This window comes from Drosophila eugracilis, unplaced genomic scaffold, assembly GCF_018153835.1.
Source record: "Drosophila eugracilis isolate 14026-0451.02 unplaced genomic scaffold, ASM1815383v1 contig_498, whole genome shotgun sequence".
In the NCBI taxonomy this organism is placed as follows: Eukaryota; Metazoa; Arthropoda; class Insecta; order Diptera; family Drosophilidae; genus Drosophila; species Drosophila eugracilis.
The window spans coordinates 1,995,888-2,016,619 of NW_024573369.1; the positions used below are offsets into that span (position 1 = coordinate 1,995,888).

The 20,732-nt window shown below is 39.1% G+C and overlaps 1 protein-coding gene across 2 annotated transcripts in view; it reads right to left on the reverse strand.

Moving 5' to 3' along the window:
• Nucleotides 1–119: 119 nt before the first annotated feature.
• Nucleotides 120–20,732, reverse strand: part of LOC108118070 (neuroglian) — a 37,745-nt gene continuing 17,132 nt past the window's right edge. The window contains exons 4-8 of one of the 2 annotated variants that reach the window (XM_017230611.2): nt 7,431–10,244; nt 7,202–7,369; nt 6,770–7,147; nt 6,598–6,701; nt 120–3,005 (exon numbers count right to left, since the gene is read on the reverse strand). In XM_017230611.2, the coding sequence (XP_017086100.1) occupies nt 2,752–3,005; nt 6,598–6,701; nt 6,770–7,147; nt 7,202–7,369; nt 7,431–10,244 (3,718 nt within the window). In that variant the 3' untranslated portion in view covers nt 120–2,751. Of the gene's footprint in view, nt 3,006–3,699; nt 4,874–6,597; nt 6,702–6,769; nt 7,148–7,201; nt 7,370–7,430; nt 10,245–20,732 lie in introns of those variants that run through there. The other variant, XM_017230613.2, reaches the window with a different exon arrangement.

Below are 20,732 nucleotides of genomic sequence, written 5' to 3' on the forward strand. Positions count from 1 at the left end.
TTCCGAACCACACAAACACACACAAAAGTCGATAATTAATCGTTTATATCGTTAATTGTTCATCGTGTCTTTTTGTCTCTAGCTAGGAATCACAGTATTGTGCAAATTACCTTTTTTTTTTATTAGTTTGAAAAATGTTTGCATGTCGGTATGTTTGATTTGCGTTTGGTTTTCACTGAATTCTGAATTCCTCAAGCGGCGGTTAATAAAGTGTGTTAATGTTTGTGATTCTGTTAATGTTAATGTAAAATAGAACCCGACACAGGCAGTGCAGTTGTTGTTGTTGTGGTTCTTTTGCTACCGTTATCGATATAGATATCGCTTTTTCTGGCTCGGTCATCGAAAACGAACGATTATTTCGATTGTTCCACTGATGAACACTTTAGTTTGTTTAGTTAATACGACAAAAGAGGAAATATTAGTTTACTTTAAATTGTTTACTTTTGAGTTTTCGGTCTTCCGAATTGTTATTGACTATTTTCAGTTTTCCTTTGTTTTATTTTTGGGGGAAATCACAATATCTATGCAAAATCTTATACATCTCTCTATATGTTTTGTATATATATATATATATATCGCTTTGTCATGAACATTAGATTTAGATCGTTGTCCTCTATACTGTAAATATATATCATATATCCATATACACATATATACGTTTGTATAGCAAGTTTTGTTTGTATTGTTTTATGTAGTTCTTTTGTCATTTGTTTTTTTGTCCTTGCATGTCCTTTCTGATCTAGTTTCCTAGTCCCATCCGCTCTATACTCTTCCTCCTCGTATATATTCTGTTATATCAATCGTTGGGATATGCGTGGTGCAGGTGAATTGTGTGTGGATTGTGGATCGTTCGTTTGTCTCCCAATTTTTGTGTGGGTTCGATTTTCAGGGAGGTCTGGGTGTTTGGTTTTTACGTTTTTGGGTTATTTCGATTCGATTGAAAACTATGCGCAGAAGCCGGGGGATTATAGTTCATTATATAAGTAGCTAATTGAAATTTAACAACAAACAGAACGCAGTGCACAAAATATGAGTCATCAAATTACACGCCTCATCCTCTATCCTTTCTCCTTTCGTTTTTAAATCTATGCAAAAATTTGACTAAGCAACCCTGTATGTTCGTTAAAGACCAAATAATCATAAGCTTATTTATCCATCTAATGCACTTAATATACTGCCTAATTCGCAAATAAAACTAAACCGATTTAAATCAATGTTTCAAAAACTGAGTCCTGGTTTGTGTTTCTTGTGTGTCGATTTAAGCGCACTAACAAATATTTATACATCCTACTCGTATATTAGTAGATATATTCGGATCGAGTTTCTTACAAAGTACAAAGCATTTCTTCTTCTTTCAAAGCAGCAAAGAAGATTTTCAAAAAACATAAATTGTGTTTCTTTGTGTTTGTTTTGGTTTTTCATATCATTTATTTTATTTGTGTTTGTTTAGATTCTAATGCCACTTTGTGTGTTTTTAGTTTTTAAAAAAAATTATGAATACATCTTTATTATTACAGATATCTGGATTAAGTGGAAACCAGAGACGCAAATTGCATCTCGAGGGTTTTAACATTTTCATTTAAAATAAAAGGGAGTACCATATAGAACAATTATAGGTTGTTTTTAGGTTTTAGCTGCGTATTATAATAGGTTACAATGACCGCGACTCGTACAAGTGGGCCAACTAATTTGTTAATTAACTAATTTGCTTTACTTAAATAATTAATGGACAAAATGAAAGGATTCTGTTTAAACACTATACGCGAAAAATTGCATTAGACTATGGACGAAAATCGGAACTTATACGATATACAATATATATACGAATTGCCGACGAGGGGAATTTGTAAGTTTAGTTATTCCTTTGACTGGCTTGTTGGAAAATCTGCTCTGTTGCTCCTTTGCCTTTAAGTCTTTGATTGTGGCGAAAAGTAATCGAGGTCAAGTTGAATATTTGACTTGCTGCTAAGTGAACACATCGATATTTGGTTATTATATTCAGATAACGAGCAGTTCTGTACTGTATACTCGAATAATTGATTGCAAAATAGTCAAGGCATTATCTTCGCAATTCAGTCAATCGTTCAGTTGATCGAAGCTGCCTGATGTTTGTTGTTTAAGCCTTATATTTTGTACATTTTGAACAAATCTTAGTTTAGATTGGAATCGATATATATGTTATCCTTTCGCTATTGCCTCCATTCCCTCTCGATTCCACAATTCGCCTTGCTCTTTGGTTTCATAAAACTCGACTCGATTTCCATGTAGATATAAATCCTTGTGCCACTAATAACTAAAATGTAGTTTAGTAAAAAAAAATTATTACACAAACAGGCATCAATCATAAAATTTTCAGCTTCTTCCTTCATTTTATCAACGTTTACATTCAATTTTTGTTTTGTTTTTCTAAGCTTATACAAAAGTATTTTTGTTTTGTTTTTTTTTTTGAAAAGGCGTTCAACTGTTTGCTAGAATAATTTTATAAGCCAAAAGAAGCAAAATTATATGCTTTAAATTCATGCGAGTTTTCTCCTTCACTTTACAGTTGTTTTCTTTTTGTTTCCTTTGTTTTTCTTTTAAGTTAATTATAATGGTTTTCCTTTTTTGCAGACACTTAAAGCAGTTTTCGTTTTACACATAGAATTACACAAAGTTTTTTTTTTTTTTTTTTTGGTTTGGATTAAGGGATTTATGAATCGTTTTGAAGAAAATCAGAAGAACAACGGGGCAAATGAATCCCAGCCACGCCTCTTAGACGTAGGTGGCCACGGCACCGGCTGCAGCTCCTCCATTGCTGGTCGAGGCTCCTCCGGCTGCGGTTGCTCCGCCGGCAGATGATCCCGATGCTCCGGCAGTTGATGCCGATCCGGCGGCTCCCGATCCACCGGCAGTTGGCGCCGTCTGATGCGCCGCGGCGGAATTGTTCAGAGGCTGTGGACTAACCGGCGGCTGAAGCTTTCCAGGAACATACTGGCCGATGAAGGAGCCATCCTCGGTAAATTGTCCTGTGGTAAAAAACATATTTTCAATATTATTTTTCATATATTTTTTAAGCTCTAGTTTTTATAGATAATGAGTTTCCAATCTGTTTAATGATCTTTAACCAAGGTTTTAACATAATTGGAAGTACTACGGAAATCTCTGAAGGCTTGTAATATATTATTAAGATATGGATTGATTTCTTTAACTAATTAAAGTAAGACTACTACTTCAGGGATTTCGGCGACATTCCTCAATTATTGAAATCATAATATTATGTATAAAAGTTATGAAAAAACAACATGAAATTGTGTCTTTCCTGTGTTAGTCATTATTTTTTATAATTCATGTTAATCACAACCAACACCAGTGAGCTTTAGCTTTGGATTTATACGCGAGTTAATATTATTGTTATTCGATTAGTTTTGTTATAATTTTCGTGCCTGTTTTTAGGGATTGGGGTTTCTGGAAGCTGCAGAGGTTTGTTAAACTAAAAATACTTGACAGATCAACTACAGGTACAAATAATTTACTTAAAAGTATAATAATGATATATTCAACTTTACCTTGCAAATATGTCAGCTCAAAATGAAGATTAACCAAAACAAAGAACGTAAATGACTTCGTCTTTATCGAAATTCAATAACAAGCTTACTTTGGCATGCAATTTAATTTACTTCAAAGGCATTTTTTTTTTTAATAATTTCAAAGTCTACACGATTTGTCGTTGTTTATTATTCGGTTTTCTTTATTTTATTTGTTTTTCTTTCTAATTTAATATGCGAAAATACATCAACATATGTAAAAAATTATATTTTCATATAATTACGATGTGTTTCCCTTCATTCATTCTTTAATATTAAATACACTGAAAAAATAGACTTCTTGTATGTATACATTATAGAACACTGTTGCATTGTCCAAAATCAAAGCGAAAGTCATTACACAAACTAAAGAAAATTACAAAAAATAAAATAAAGAAATAAAAACAAAATTCACACAATTGGCTTAAATAAAGTAGTAAACATGTAAGCTAAAAGGGTTTTTCATTTCGATTTACGGCCAAAACTAAAACGGAGATTTTACATTCGAGTGTTGTTGGTTTCTTTTTTGTTTTTATAAAAAAATTATTAAATTATAACTTATTTACGCTTTATATTTATAAATATTTATGCATTACAAGTAAAAGAATGGGAAAGAGAGCGGGACAGAGATATACATAGTGCCGGGGTACAGAGTGGGACAGGTAGACATGTGCGCAATATATAGAGTAATTTTAAAAGCGAGCTTCATTTTCCTCTTAAAATTTTCTTAAATTTCTTAACAAAAAAAAAATTACACGCAGCTGCCTGATTAATGTCCAGATAAACTTATGATTTTTTTCCATTATTCATTATTTGCTTTAATTTGCATGCATTTTCCTTTTCCTCTTCTTTTTTGATAACTATTTTTCCTTCCAATGAAGAAGACTCATATTTTTTAATAGCCTTATTGCTGCATCCTCGTTGTTGTTGCTGTTGCTGTTGTCTTGTTCATGGTTGTTTGGCAGTATTGATTTGCGTTTGTTTGTTTTTTTTTTACACATTTTCTTTAAATTTTAATAGTTATATATAAAACCTCTATTTTTATATATACTTTAAATCAATCGTGGTTTTTGCACTTAATCGCATAATATTTAGTTGATACCCATTTATAGTTGGGTACAGTAGTTTCCTATTAGTTTTGAATTTTCTGCTGTGATGGTGTTTGGTCTTGTTGGTTTTTTTTTTGGGGTTTAAGGGCTCGGTTTTCGATATATTTCTTTTTGAGTTGCTGTTGCGGCGCGCTGCTTACTAATTAAATCAAAGTCCTTTGCGTCCATATTGGCCAATAAAGGATCCATCTTCGTTCATTCCTGTATTTTTTTGTTTTCGTTGTCGATTTTACATAGTTTTGATTTTATTTTATCATTTTACGTGTTTAGGAAAAAGAAAAAAAATAATAGAAATATAAAATATAAATACAATTTTGTGCAATAAATAATAATAAATAATATGAAACATATAAACAAGAAACACATAACAAGAAACACAAAGTATGTATGTAAACTGTCTGAAATGCTTTTGGTATTATCCTCGATCGATCGTGCACATGAAAATCGATTTCCATCGATATTCTCGATAGATTGGCACCACTTGTGAAGATCATATGAATGTAGATTCTCTTTAGTGAGAGTTGTTAGTATTAAAAGAGAACGAACAATCAACAAACTGAAAAGGAAAAGCAACATCGTGCAGAGATCAATGAATCCATCTAGAGAAAGCAAAAGCGCAGGTGCGGCTTTATAACGGCAAACGGCTCTCTTCGGTTGGCTGGAAGGATTGGGACAGAGCCTTGAACTTCATGCAGCATTTTGGAAGCGGCAGAAATAAAGAGAGGGCGACAATTACAGCTGCGGTCAAATTATAGCATTGACAAGCCAAATGGGTAAGAGCACTTAGGTATAGGTATTTTCTGATTGAATTCTAAAGATTATAAATATAAGGTACTACTGTATAGTATCAAAGTGAAATCATAACCAAATTAACAATTATGATTTCTTTACACAAGTACCAAGAGTTGTATTATTATATCCCTTTTTAATGCTATTAACGTAACAAACCCTGTATTGCCATTAAGCTCTCTTTTTAAAGCGCAAGGAAACGAAAGAGCCGTACAGGAAACAGGCAGCCAAATGAATTAAGGAGGTGGAAGAGCTACCTGACTGATTGGATAACAAGAACAACAATAACGTCGGATTGGGGGAGAGAATCCAAAGCTCTCTCATTTTTGCTCCACACTCTCTTTTAGGCTTGGCGCTGCTCAGCATCCGCCATGCAAATTTCGTATGAGGGTGGGGCAACGCTGCCGGGGGAAGGGGAGGAGATGGAAGTTGGAGTGGTAGAGGACGAGGACGAGGCGAGTGGTTGGAGCGATGGAACAGTTGACGCCGATGTTGACGGCGACTGAGGCAGTGATGGCCTTTGCTGTTGTAGTTGTTGTTGAGCTGATGTTGGCAGCGACGTCGACTTGCTACGGGCTGCGGCAGCGGCACGAGCGGCGGCAGTGGCCACAGCTGATCATTATATCCGTTTTCATATTTCATATCGAACACACAATCGTCATCAATGTGATTAAACCAAAAACAAATGTGGCAAAAGAAATCAAGAGAGTGAAAAAAAAAACAACCAAAGAGAGACAGCAAAAACGTAATGAGGGGCTTGTGAGGTGCTAAACGTAACCCTTGAAGGATAACTGTTAACTGATACGGTATGATTAACCAACGGTAATGCAGCGTTTTTAAATACTTAATAAACCTATCACTATCTAATCTGTAACTGTAAAGTACAACATGCTTCTATAAAAAATATGGCAAAATAAGTATTTTGAAAAGTTCTCTAAGTTTAACTTCGTAGGATTCTTTACTTCTATCTACTGTTTTAGTGAGTAAAAATGATAAAAAAAAAAACACTTTAAAACATTCCAAACGCAGCATTACCGTTTTTCATGATAATCAGATGATATACTCTATATAATCGATAATTGTATGATATATGATAGCTTGCTCGATATATATTTGTATATAAGAAAAAATCTAACCTGTGTCGCCATCACCGTATTCGGCCATCGAATCGGTGTCGCTTTCCACGCCGGGTTTGTTCGCTGAACTCACGGATTGGCGACCAGCGCTCTTGTTATCCAACCTGAAATTGAATGTAAATCCATTAATCGACTTGTTATTAATATATCCCTTTTCTTTATATAAACTTACGGTTGCGAGTACTCGTGGAAGCCACCCTCTTCGGGATAATCTCGCCGGCCGTTGGCCAGCTCCCGATCGTGGACATCGTACTTGCCGCCCCGATTGCGCCGGATGATGCAGATGATGATGAACAGGATGATAATGAAGGCCAGGGCCAGCATCATGCCGATGAACCATCCGGCATTGGCCACAGTCTCGTTGGCCACCATTATCGGACCTTCAACGGTGTTCGTGTCGATCTCCTGCGTTTCACTCTCCGTATTGAAGTGACCATCTACGGAGACTACTCGGAACTCGTAGGCGGTCTCCGGATCTAAACCGCCCACTTCCTGGTAGACGGAGTTCTTCTCCTCATTTTCGCGGATCCACTGGGTTTCGCCCTTAATCCTGAATTTGGAAATATGATTAGAAAAGTTTCAATATAGCCAGCTAGATAAGTACCTGTGCATGGTGAAGAAATGTGTGCCCGGATGACCTACTGTACTTGGCAGCCAGATGATGCGGAATTTGGCCAGACCGTTGTCGGATGGCAGTTGCTCCCAGGAGAAAGAGGGCGTGGCCGGTACCACATTGATGGCGTCCTTTAGAGTTGTCTTCTCGATATAGTGCCTAAGAATATCGTAAGATATAGTAAGTATAAGAAGAATACCCATAATTCAGATACACTTACTCAGATCCCTCTCCCATTTTCGTGGTGGCCGTGATGGAGATGCGATACTTGGAGTTGGGCTTCAAGCCGGCCATCTTCATTCGTGTGACCCTGGGGTCGGTGATATGAGGATCGTATTCGCGTCGCTCGCCCACATAGCTTTCCTTAACCTCTTCGTAGTAGATCTTGTAGCCGGTGAGCTTGCCATTGGGGTACAGGGGCTTCTTCCACTGGAGCATGAATGCGGAGGAGCCAAGGGGGTAGGCATCCAATCCTTGAACCGGTGATGGCACACCCTCTGGGGTATCGAAATCGATGACGGCACTTGGTGGTCCATTGAAGCGTCCATTGTAGGCCAGAATGCGGGCAAAGTTCTTAGAATCTGGCTTGAATTGGGTGACCAAAGCATTATGGGTATCGCCCTTTACGTGGATCTCCCTCAGACCCTCTTCGCCCTCATTCTCGGTCCATGTCTGGATCTTGTAGCCCTTGAAGTGTCCCCTCACCGATTCCTCCGACACCGGTGTCCAAGCCATGTAGCCACTGGTCGAGGATGTGATCTGTCTCATTGTAAAGTTGGTGGGAGCATCTAGTGGACGATCTTCTCCGGAGTAGCCAACCACTTCCTGAGCGGCCACATTAGACTCGCCCCTATCGTTAATGGCCACCACCTTGATCAGATATTTGACGAATGTCGGTTGATCGGCGATGACAATGTTATTCTGTCGCCAGTCGAAAATGTTATTGTTTTCCCATCCGGCAGCGGGGATATCACGTTTCCAGCTCACATAGTAATGGAAATTGGGTGCATTGTGCTCGATCTCTGGCATGGGAGTCCATGAGATGACCAGGTTGGTGGGCTCAGTGCCCTGACCAACGACATTGTCGGGATTCTTGTATGGCACATCTGGCTGGGTGGTGCAACTATCGCTGTGCGGCGATGGCGGTGAGGCTCCGATCTTGTTGAAGGCAATCACACGGAATGTGTAATTGGCCCACGGTGACATCTGGACAACGAACGAGGAGTCCGTATTGGGCACCTTCTCGTAGGCAGCATCCCAGGAGGCGGGCGTGAAGGAGGTATTGAACTGGATGGTATAGTGGAGGATAGGTGAACGATTGTCACCCTGGGGTTCCCATTGGATCGCAGCCTTGTCGGCCTGACAGAGAATACCCGTGAGTTTTGGGGCATTAGGGACATCCTGGACAATCAGATTCGCCCTAGCCGTGGCTTCATCTAAGCGCGTCCTGGCCACACAAGTATATTCGCCGGAATCCAGTTCCATGGTCTTGGCAATTGTCAATGAATTATCGTTGGTCTTCACGAACCGCGGCTGGGCTTCAAAGTCAATGGACTGACCATCCTTCCACCAATCGATCTCAATTTCCAAGGTATCATCGTGAGCCTCGTTACAGCGGAATGTAGTCGATTGTCCGGCGGCCACTTCGTAGTTCTGCGGCTCCTGAGTGATTCTTGTATGCTCCTTGACCACCAATGAACCATCAGCTTGGATTTCGCCAAACTTATTCTGCGCATGACACGTATATTTGCCAGCATCCGAGAATGTTACATCCTGGATCTCTAGATCACCGTTTGACTGGACATTGTAACGTCCTCCAGTCAGCCAGTTGCTGGACCTCAACCATCTGACCAACGGCTTGGGAGAGCCATTAACGCGGCACTTAATAGTGACATTCCTGCCATCCACACTGGCCACAGCCGAGGGAGCTTCCGAGATAGTTGGCGGCTCAGCCTGGACATTTAGGTAGACATCCTTGTAAACATAGCCCAAGGAATTGGTGGCGTTGCAACCGTAGTTACCAGTATCTCCCTTAACCAAATTAATGATTCGGATTGTATTGTCCGTAACTGTTCGTCGGGGATTCGGTGGACTCTGCTCGATCGGCTTGCCGTTGTGGATCCAACTGATCTTTGGCTCTGGGTCACCAGCAGCCCGACATTCGAAGGTAACTTCCTCGTCCTCGGCAGCGGTGGCAATTTCGGGCTCTTTGGTAAAGTACGGCACGGAATTAACATTCAAGATGATTGAGAAGGACTGGGCATTGCCCACACCGTTGGAAACGTCGCACGTGTATGTACCAGCATCTTCGAAGTTTGTTTGCCTAATGACCAGGGATTTGCCGTAGTGTCCTTGTGTAATGCGGTCGCTCCATTGTATCGGCTGGCCATTCTTGGTCCAAACGGTTTGCGGCAGCGGGGTGCCACCGTAGATGCAAAACAGTTCCATTCGCTTGCCGCGTAGGGCCAAAGATTGGCGACGTGACACATACTGGCGGACAGGCGGATGCTTATTCTGAGAGGCACTCACACCCATCTGCTTAACATCCAAAAGCACCTTGTTGCCAATCTTGTATTCACTACGGAACACCGAGGTGGCCGAACAGGCGTAGTAGAAATCATCACTGGCATCTTCACGTGTAACATTCGAGAACCAGAGATTACCCTCGGGATCCAGGGTCATTCGGGAGCTGTTAATCGATTTAATGGTGGCATCCAGGGACTCCAGGATCATCCAGTTGACCGTAGGACTAGGGAAACCATCGGGTGCCGCACACTTCAGCATGAAGGGCTCACCCTCGACGGCCTCGAAAGTTTTGGGCGATTCATCCTTGAAGGCATTCAATTCAGCCTTTCGCACATACACCGAATTCGAGGTGGCCGTTCCAAATTCATTGGATGCGAAGCACTGGTAGTGGCCACGATCCTCGTCCTTGGGTATGGTAATCACCAGGGTTCCACGACCAGGCTGCCGCAGCATTCGGTTGTCGTACGCCTGCCAATCAAACTTCTTGCCGTTCTTGATCCAACTATATCTGTAATTGGATAAAAAGACAGAACAGAATCTTAGCAAATGTATCTTTGGATGTTGGCTAAAAAGTTTTACCAAAATTGTGGAAACATTTGAAGTAATTTCTATTACATCTTATTGCCTCGGCACATTCATTAATCGAGATGTGAACTTATCTAATCCCATGCTTATAAACCTCATTTCCCGCCCGCCAGTCGACAGTTTTCCGCATTTCCTAACTGGCAATCGACTCATTAAGATCCGAGACTCTCTAACAAGTTAATTTCCACATTTAATTTCGCTTAATCAACATTTCTAAAGGCGGCGAGCAAAGAAGAAAATTAAGACATTTTTTATGCACAAATTATGACAACTTGCTTAATTTCCAATTGCGAAAAAGTTGCTGATTGAAGTGTGTATGTGTGTGTGTACGTGCGGAGGGGATGGTTTATTGAGGGGGTGGCAGATTTTTCTTCTTGTTTCATGTCTCAAGTAATTGCAATTAAGCGGCAAAAAGGAAGTCAACGAGCTGAGCCCAGTTTTTGCTGGTATATTATTTAAGTTTTTTTTTTATCTTGCTTGCTTGCTTTTTTGCGGTGTCTTTTGTAACTGTAACTATGCCAGGCATATATCTATATCAAAGTTTAGTGATTAATATAATAAATCTTTGTCTTGACTTCGCAGCTAAGTAATTGCATTCCTTTACACTTTATAACTATTATTATTTATCCTTATTACCTTACTTAGTTACAGTTCAGTTTCAAAATACTAACTACTATTACATTCACCGCAATTGTGAATAGTTATAGGCTTTTGTATATATATATCTATATATATAAAACTGAAAGGCTCAAGTCAATTATGCGGACGAGCCGCGCTGCTTGAGCTTGTTAAGCATGTTTTTTTTTTCTTATTTAATTTTCTTCTCTTTGCCATACTTGAGCTGTATTTTCCAAAGTATTTCCCCCCTCATTCATCTCCCTCTCTCTTCCCATCACGGATCTTTTTTTCGGTTCGGTCTTGACAACGGGTCATGCAATAGGTCAATCATTTGAATTGTTTTTAAGTGTTGTAAGTTGAACTGTGAAGAGAACTCGCTCTGCTGAGGGCAAGGGGAGATCGGTGGGTTTGTTGAACTCCAGCCAGAAGTGACTCAACTGATTTCATGGTATGCAGATTAAGAAGTTAGCTTTTAATTGACGCTCTGCTCCAATTAGTTTTTCAAGTTTTCTCTGTCTACTGCATTAATTAGAATAAAATACTTTATTTGGTTTAGGTTAATAAGTTTCAAATTTACTTTAAATTTAGTCTCGAAGAAGACGTGTTAATTGTGTGCCAATGAAAAGTGAATTGTAAGTGCTGGCCAACCCCTTTTTTCCGGGGTCAAAAAGTCAACCAATGAGACGGCGAAATACCAGGATTTTGATACTATCATGACACGTGCATAAGGGAAACCCCTCTGAAAAGCTAAAACTGTTACCAATGACACATTAAGCCATCGCACCCTTCGACAAACTCAAAAACTCCAAACTATGCAACCAAACAACGGGTCAATAAATTGCCGACCAAATGGCCAAGTGGCAGGAAAGTCAGCATGGAGAATACAGAAGATAGCAGGGCTCGAATGGATAGCAGGATAACAGGATATTAGAATACCAAAGGACCAGGATAGTGGCAACAAAGGCAGTCAAGCGGTAAAGCACAAAGTCTGTCGCCATCGCTCGACACCATCTACCTTGTAGTTTTACCGTTTGCCAGCGAAGCGGTCACCTGAAACGGTTGCCAAAGACAACAACAACAACAACAACTAAATAGCCAGACAACAGCTGCTTGGACACGCCCTCAGCGACAACGCCCGCTCAGTCACGCCCCCAGGAATTCGCCCATTTGCAAGTTGAACGATTTGTACATTTATTCTTATGACGTATTTGCGGGGTATCGCCTCCTCGAAAGGGTATATTGAGTTTATAAAAAGTTAAAGAAATTCCATATATTTTAACCAACTTTCTATAGATTAACCAGGGTATCTGAATCTTCTTTATCTGATTTGATCTGGCTTTTCTGTCTGTTTTTTAAGTTGGTATTTTTTTAAGCAGCTGCTGGTAAAGTCTCCTAGCTCGACACCACTTAACCCCAAAGTGCACTGATAGTTTTAGGGTTGACTTGGCTTCACTTAACTTGGCCGCCCCCTTTTGCCAGTGCAACCGAAAACCCCCCTCTGGCATTTTCCCAACCCCCTACTACAGTTTGTTTTTCCTGCCTTTTCAGTCAGCAGCTGCCTTTGCCAGCCTTTCATAGCGATAGAAATCCGTATGGAAAATGCGCCAAGAAGTGCCAGGATATGGCTCCTGATGACTCATCAACCCGGCTAAAACACACAAACACACACACACACACACACACGACGCTTCTTTGCATAATTGTGGGTGGAAAGTTGGAGGGGTGGGTGTTTGGCGGTTGAGCTCCATTTCTGCATTACTTTTTTGGGGTTGCAAAATAACAAAATGCCGTAGCATACTTTTTTGCGCGTTCGCTGACAAAGGGAAGTGGACACAGGGAGGGCATATATATATGTATAACCCAGTTATATATATATAGCTATACACGTTTTCATAGCAGACATACACACACAAGCATTTAACTAGGATTACTTAAGATAAACATGATATGGTAATGATAAGTGATACAGAAATTTATCACAAATTAAAAAATACAATTTAAAATCCATCACATCCTTTCAGAATTTAAATTGTAAGGCAAATGTTTTTGAACTACTTACTAAATCCACCATAAGCTTTATTATTTTGACCACAATTGTGGCTTTGCCATGGCTATAAGTAAAAGGAAAGGAGCCGAGCCAAAACCGCTTTTAGCCAAAGGGAAAAGCTCTTAAAGAGTGGGAAAACCGAAGGCAAAAATGGGCGTCTGGGAGGCAGACGGCGAGACAGTGGACAGAGTGGAGGGGGTTTCAGACCAAAGTTAAACAAAGCCAGCAAAAGGAAGGGCCAAAATGAGTATTAGGTCTAAGAAAGAAGCCGCATCCTGCACTTAGCCGCAAATAATTATACCCTAAGCAACAGGTTAAAGGGCCAATACTATTATTAGCCACAAAATAATATATTATATTAACTGATATATAGATCTATAGCAGCAATGCATTAATCGATTATTATTTTAGTCTAATTAGTTTTCACCTCCTTGCAACTACCTACATTTTTGTTAATTTATACATTTTTTATGGCTCTCCCTAGTATTTTCGCTTAGAGAACATTTAAATTAATTAGCCATTTCTTGTATTTCATTACCCAAATTAGTCACGTTTTCCACATTCCCATGAGACTTAGGGTACATTGCCTTTTGGCTTGGACTTCTTTCCGAATTAATTCCGTGAATTTTGTCGGCGGCCAAAAGGCAAAAAACTTTAAATGGCCTCCGGGTTGCTGTTTCTTTTGGGAGGGGTTGGAAATAGAGGAGCTGCCGACAAGGGTTGGCCCAAGGACCAAGAGTCCGTTTTTCAGCTCCTGGCAAAGAACAGCAGAAAGCTTTTTCGGCTGCTATCAAATCGGGAAAATCCTAAAAGAAGAGAAAGAGAGAGGTAGAGGAATTCGCGGGAAATGGGGCGTGTTTGCCCGTCTTCGTCAGTTTTGTTGACATTTTATGCATGTCAAACGTGCAATGACACCGAAAAACACTACAGTGAAACTTCAACAACTTGAACAAGTATACAAACAACTTTTACGTGAACTCACGAACTTAAATTTCACCGAAAACTTACAAATTTTATCAACTCTTTTGATGTTTTTCTTACAAATATTGGAAAGCAAAGTAGTTCTCTACAATCCTCATATAAAGCATGGTCTGTATTTCGTAATAATAAAAAAAACAGGACAACGGGCGGAAGCGGGGCAAGCGGAAGCGTCTCCAAGGTATCAACATACTATAACAACAACACGAAATACGTAAATAGGACATTGGACAACCTGAATGAAACGCGGGGGAACCACCGCTCATTAATGGCCAGCAAACATGCAAACAACAATGTTTTTTTTATAGTTCGATGGAAGTACCGAAAAAGGAGCAGCAGGAAAATGCAGGAAAAGAAAAGGGGCGACGGCAGGCAGGTGACACCCGAGCTGTGACCTCTGGCATGGCAACAGTTGATGGATGGGCCCAATAGTGCGAGCGGGTACGAAAATTAGGTGTGACAACGAACCCAGGGGAAAAGTAAAGGTACAACTCTAACTGGGGAAAATCTCGTGGGTCTCAGGCAGGCAGGCAGGTAGGCAGGTCCACCCACCCAACTAACTGTCCACTCTAATGAAGTTAACTAAATCATTCCACTTTCGTGTAACAAATTAGTTAATTCCATGAATTTATATATGCCTTCTGCATGCAAGACCAGGATGTTGTTTTAGTTTTAAATTTATTCACTAATCTACTAAAAACGCGAATGTCTTGCATAATTTTTGTCACTAGTTTTTAAAATACTTATTCAAAACTTATGTTCATAGCTTTATAGTTTAGCAAACAAATAAGTTTAATAGATTTTGATATCATGTAAGCCTAAACTTGTGCTCTTTTATGCTTTCCTTGGGCTTGTTGATTAACTAAAAGAATAAAACAAAATACGGAAAGAAAAAAAACAATTGACATTGTCGTGCCCTTCTGTTGGGTTGCCCAATCTGTTTTTCCATCAGCCGAAAATTACAGCAAGTGAAATCAAGAAAAAAAAAAATAAGAAAAATTACAACAGACACGCAGTAGCATTGGGGAACCGTTGTCTGAATCACCGGAACACATTGGGGCAATCGTGAAGATCTTGAGAAGTCGAGACGAAATTAGCTGCTGGCGATCGGTTTCATGTCGTCGAGGTTGCTCAAGTTCAAGTGGACTTCATATATCTATATTTCTCCCTTGCGTTTCCCACTGGCATTTCTCTGGATTTTACTCATCATACCAACGATGTCAAATGTCAGTTATGTCAGTCTTTCAATGCGTTTTCAATTGCAATTACAGCACATTAAGAGCCCAAAGGGTAAATAGATGTACAGAGACAAAAATATATTAGATTTTCTCTGAGTGCGTAGTGAAACTCCATTTCTATTGATTCGCAATAGCGAAAGAGAGTGGAGAGAAGGGAAGGCAAAACCAGATAGAAAAGGATTAGGCGGGAGCAACAAACGCTTTTAGCTAAAACAAACAGCAAAAGAGTTGCCACGTGCCGGTCTCTGGTAAAGGGGGCCTCTACAAAGGGTGGTTTCGATGGCCAGGAGTTTGGGGGCGAAACGGGATGGGGGCCAGGACGATGACTCATCCAGCCAGGCATAACTCCAGTGACGGAATTGAATGAAAACGCAGCCACCAAGAGGAGGGCAACAGTATAAGAGGGAATGCTGGTACACCGAAGTTTGTACTTAACATCTGACATGAAAAGCAACACGGAACTCAAAGCTCGACGTAGTACAGTGGAAATAATTAGCAAAACTTAAACTTTCAGAATTTTTAAATAAAAGTAAGTAAAAATTAATGCGTAAAGTACATATTTCTAGAGTATACCAACTGACTTTAAAGTCTAAAGTTGGCCAACTTAAAGGCCTTCCAAAATGTTATTGATTCCACTGTGCAGAGGTGGAGTAACATGAAAGGGGAAAGGAGAAAGGGGAATCCCCTTGAAGGGTTGCACCCGCATTCCAATGCACACACACATACTTGAATCGAATGAATGGAGTTCCTTCCTCCTGGAGTTGATTTTTCTTCCTTTTTTTTTTTATGTTGCAACAGGATGCCGCAGCATCAGTGGCAAGGGAATGAGTTTGAGTAGATGTCTAACGACTTGCAAATATTGTCTGTATGTTGTACATATTTAAAAAGCCGTTTTTGGTTTTACGAGCTATAAAAGCTGATGACGATGATGCCGATTGTGTGGGAATTTAGAGGAAGGCTTAAAAGTTTAGGTCTAGAGGAGGGTGTTGTCCCAGTTGTCGCAGGGAAGTTGAAGGAGCAGAGGTTTACGGCTTTGGTTTTAAAGAAAAACTTTCAGAAAGCAAATGCGCCAAAGAAATATTTTGAATATTGCATAGTTCGCTAGAAAAAGTAATACTATTTACACTAATTACGCCATCTAAACTGCCAAGTTATTTTAACTCGTTCTGGCTAATTTCCAGCGAACACATTCCTGAAAAGGCCTTAATGTCCCAGCCTTATTTGGACTTACAACGAGCATATGTGTATGCATGTTGGCCAGTTAACTACCATTTTAGCCCCCAATTTCGACAGCTACAACATTTTCCGCCCGAGGGGCATCCCCCAAATACACTATTGCCATCTCTTTTGCACACAAATCGATGGCTACATTTTCCTCGGCAAAGGAAATGCGCACTGAGACAAATTTATCATACATGAATGAAGGTATATATGGAAAATCTTGATTTTAGTAAGAGGAAACTAATAATTTTCTAATATACTTTTTCTCGCTGTGTAGCTGTGTGTTTTGATAGCATTTCGGATGATGCTTCTGTTTCTGACAGCGGGATCAATAAACGTAAACATTTCGTTACTTTAACGGAAGGAATTCGTGTGCGAAAAGAATGAAAAAAACATTTCGGGATGGAGAGACCGCCACTGAAGAAGCCACCTGTGGACGTATGCGGCAAACACCTGAACCGGAAGTGGCGAGGTCTAAAAATATGTTGATATCATTTTTGGGTTTCCTCCTCCAAATACATATATTTAAATTCCCAACGTTATGCAACGTCATTAAAGTCACGAAGTCCAACGAATAAGTTGAAGCAGAAGAAGAAACCCTGAAACTACTCATTCCGTTCCGTAATTGTTATGTGCGTAATGTTTTTTTTTTTTTTGTTTTTTTGTACCCCCTCCCTCCTTCTGAGTCCACCGTATAAAACCTTATAAAACCATAAAAGGGTTAAAGAGCGCTCGAGCCACCGTTAGAAGTTGTCGGTAAAAGAACACAAGAAGGCAGAGGGGGAAGGGGGTCTCTCGTCATGATCATGAATGCAATACGCAACGTGAGAAAACTTTGGGAAAGCTACGTTCGTACCCGTAAAAAGTTCTTAACTGTTTCAGATTTTGAGCACTGACTCTTGTTTAGCTGACTTTAATCTTTGTCCCAAGATCTGAGTGCAGGTTTTTATGATTTATTTCATCGTGAGGGGAATTTCGACAGCAGAATATTGCCGAAATGGAGCAGATCTTCAGGAGATCTCTAAAGGTATTTAAGTGGATAAAGTATTATTTTTATGCATGACAGAATCATGTTGAGGTTTAATTACAGCATTTATAAAGTTCTTCATGGTCTTCCGTGTTTTGAGTTTAACATCAGTAAGGTTACTAAGTATAAAGCGTACTTAAAGTAGCATTAAACCAATCTCCTAATTGCACTAAACCTCCAACAATGAGTCATATTGACTTGGATAAATATATATCAGTAATATCTCTATTTACTTTCCACCCTCCCAAGGAAGTACTACTGATATAGGAAGCCCTACACTCTTATTACTCGTTATGCCTTTCTTTTTCCGCTGTCGCAGTTCATCGATTTTCTTCAATTTGACTGCATTAAATATGCCAAAAGCTACTCCCTCTTTCTTTCTCCTCCTGCCAGCCATTCTTGGTTAATTCTTTATATGCGCAATAGCCAAAATAAGCCGGAAAAGGAGCGAAAGAGAGACGGGAATAGAAGCCGAATAAATGACAAAATGGCAAGCCGAGACAACAGGAACGTGTCGTCATCAGTTATCCCCCACCGCCCACTATATAACCTTTCACCCCTCATCCTCTGTCTTGTGCCCAAAAAGTTTGATTGATACGCATGAATCATGCTTTCGAAAAGGGCGAGACACCAGAAGGGAAGTACAGTCAAACGAGGTTAAAGTGAAATACTCGAGTCAGAGTTGCATTTCAAAATAAGAAATACGATTCCCTTTTTGAGTTAGTAAAAGTATCTTCTCTAATTTCTTATTATTTATCCATTGCCATCCATCAATCTGTGGGATTCACTGTACTTATAGTCCCTTCTTCAGACATTTGATGACTCTATCACTTTGGGGTTGCAAGTTCCGGATTTTAATCGGACTACTTAACGTACTGAATTGTTCAGTTGCAGTTTTTCCTTTATTTTGTCTCCTTTTTTTGGATTTCGGGGGTGGCGCTGAAGCAAACTTGGCGCCAAGCTGACGAGACAAAATCATTAGGGAAACATGAAGCTAAAATAACAAAATTAACGAGGGGGAGTTCGAAAATGTAATGATGGGTGGGAGGAGGCCGAGTGGCGGAATGGAGGAAAATAACATTCAAGGACATGAACTAGTAGCGACAGCTATTGAAGGACTTTGTGTAATGTGGTGTGAAAAATCAATGGGCCTTCAACTCCTATCCTCTACATTTTTATCTCTATTTTATCTCCCAGCAGCTGGCAGTTGTTGACGTTATACACTGCGTATGCGTAATATTCCTGGACTACAAGGATAACATTCTAATTGCCTGGTTAAGGAGAGAAGCCTTGAAAATCTCTGAAAGATATATGAACATTAATCAAAGTTTAAACAGTTTTCTATGGGATTATGTATATGTTAAAGCTTTGCTTGAGGTTTGTTTCACTTTTCAAAAGCTTCAAACAAAAGAAAACACAAGTATTTGTCGGTTTTGAAGTTAATATGATTGTCATGGCTCCCACACATGCATAAACATAAACAAAAAAAAACCCACAAAACTAGTTTTCCTCACAAAGTTCAAGCAAACAACTTTTCAAAACCAAACAGTCCAAGCTGTTTCATCTTTTCTTTCAAAAGCTGAGCCTAAAACCTTACAAATTCAAGGGCGCAGTTTGAAGAATATTTCATCTTATTTTACATGCTCAAAGTTGTAGAAGCGAATAACGAAATAACTGAGCTTTAACCCGATTCAATTGAACTGCTTAACCCTAGACAGCCACTCGAAAGAGAAGAAAACGAAGGCAAGTCACAGACAATATGAAAATAGATTCATTTAAAAGACAAAGGAAAAGGGAAAGTAATACGCGGCCACAGTCGTATATTTTCCCTAAGGGGAAAATTTGTAACACTAACAGAATGATAAATGATTAGAAAACACGTTTTTAAATATTATTTTGTCAGGTTTCTATTGTACATTCCTCGAATTTTCTCTTCAGATGTATTAATCATCTTTCGATGCGTCAAGGGGTTCTGTTTTTGTGCCCAATGACCATATGCGTCGTCGGCACCTTATATTATTAAATGCAATCAATTGAAAAAAGTATAGAAATATTCTGACTCATTTCGATGTGGTCATAAAGTAGCTAAAATAATATATAAGACTACAATTCTAGAACATAAACATGGCCAAACATTGCAGAAACAGTCATTTCAATGAATTGATTTCCCAAAAACATAAATATTTATAAGAGAACTGTGAAACAATTTTAGAAAAAGACTATCATATCTTCCATACAGATATCCACAATCATAGATAATGATCATTGAATCGATGGACCGCTTTCTGTTGCCATCTAAAAATAACTGTGCACGCATTGCGTTGCAGCAGCAGCAGCAACATCAGCAGAAAACTAGCAACAGACAACAGAAAACAAACAAAAAAAAAAGAGCAGAAAATGCGACATCAGACATCGGCCAATGACAACAATAAAAGTATGTCAGGCTGAATCACGGAGGCGTATAGATAGATATAGATGTGGATATATAGATAGAATGCACCACACAAAAAAGACAGATAGTAAAAAAAGATATATAGAAAATTGGGCGCGCGACTGATGTAATGCAAACACAGAAAAAACTCAAATATGAATATAATTTATGCGGCCTAAATTCAGATTTTATGCACTGTAACTTAGATTTAGTAATCTGTTATGGTATTTAGTAAGATTATACAAAAGGTTAAGTCAAAATAACACAAAATAAGGCAATAGATATACTCCTTTCTCTATAACTAAATAACTTAAAAAACAAATGAATCTTTCAGAAACCCCTCCTAGAAACTCCCATCTATTAACTAACACAACATTTCTCTCTGTGCAAACTGAAACCAACGCAAGCCAACGAGCATAACCAAATAGTTATAAATTAAAAATGAAAAGAGAAAAAATGCCTGTAATTTGGCTTATTACATGGCTAAGATAAAATATGGAAAATTGGCCAGCAATTTCCGTTTTGTCCCACCGCTATTTGCCTTGTAATATATATCTTTCATAAATCTGTAAGTAAGTATTTTGCAATTTGAAAAATTTCCATAGACTTTCGATTAATTTAATCGAGATTACAAAATGATATAATTAAGGCATTGTTTAATCAATTATTTATGCATGATTTAAGTTTTTATATCACAAAATGTAGAAATGTTGGAATAATCTGGATAATAGTAAAGCAACTTAATTTTTAGTTAACAAAGATGGGAATTTTGTAATCTAAAACTTTTCAGGGCCCTCTAGTACTTTCAACTTTTGCCCATAGATGGCGCCCAAAGAAGTAATCCAATCTTT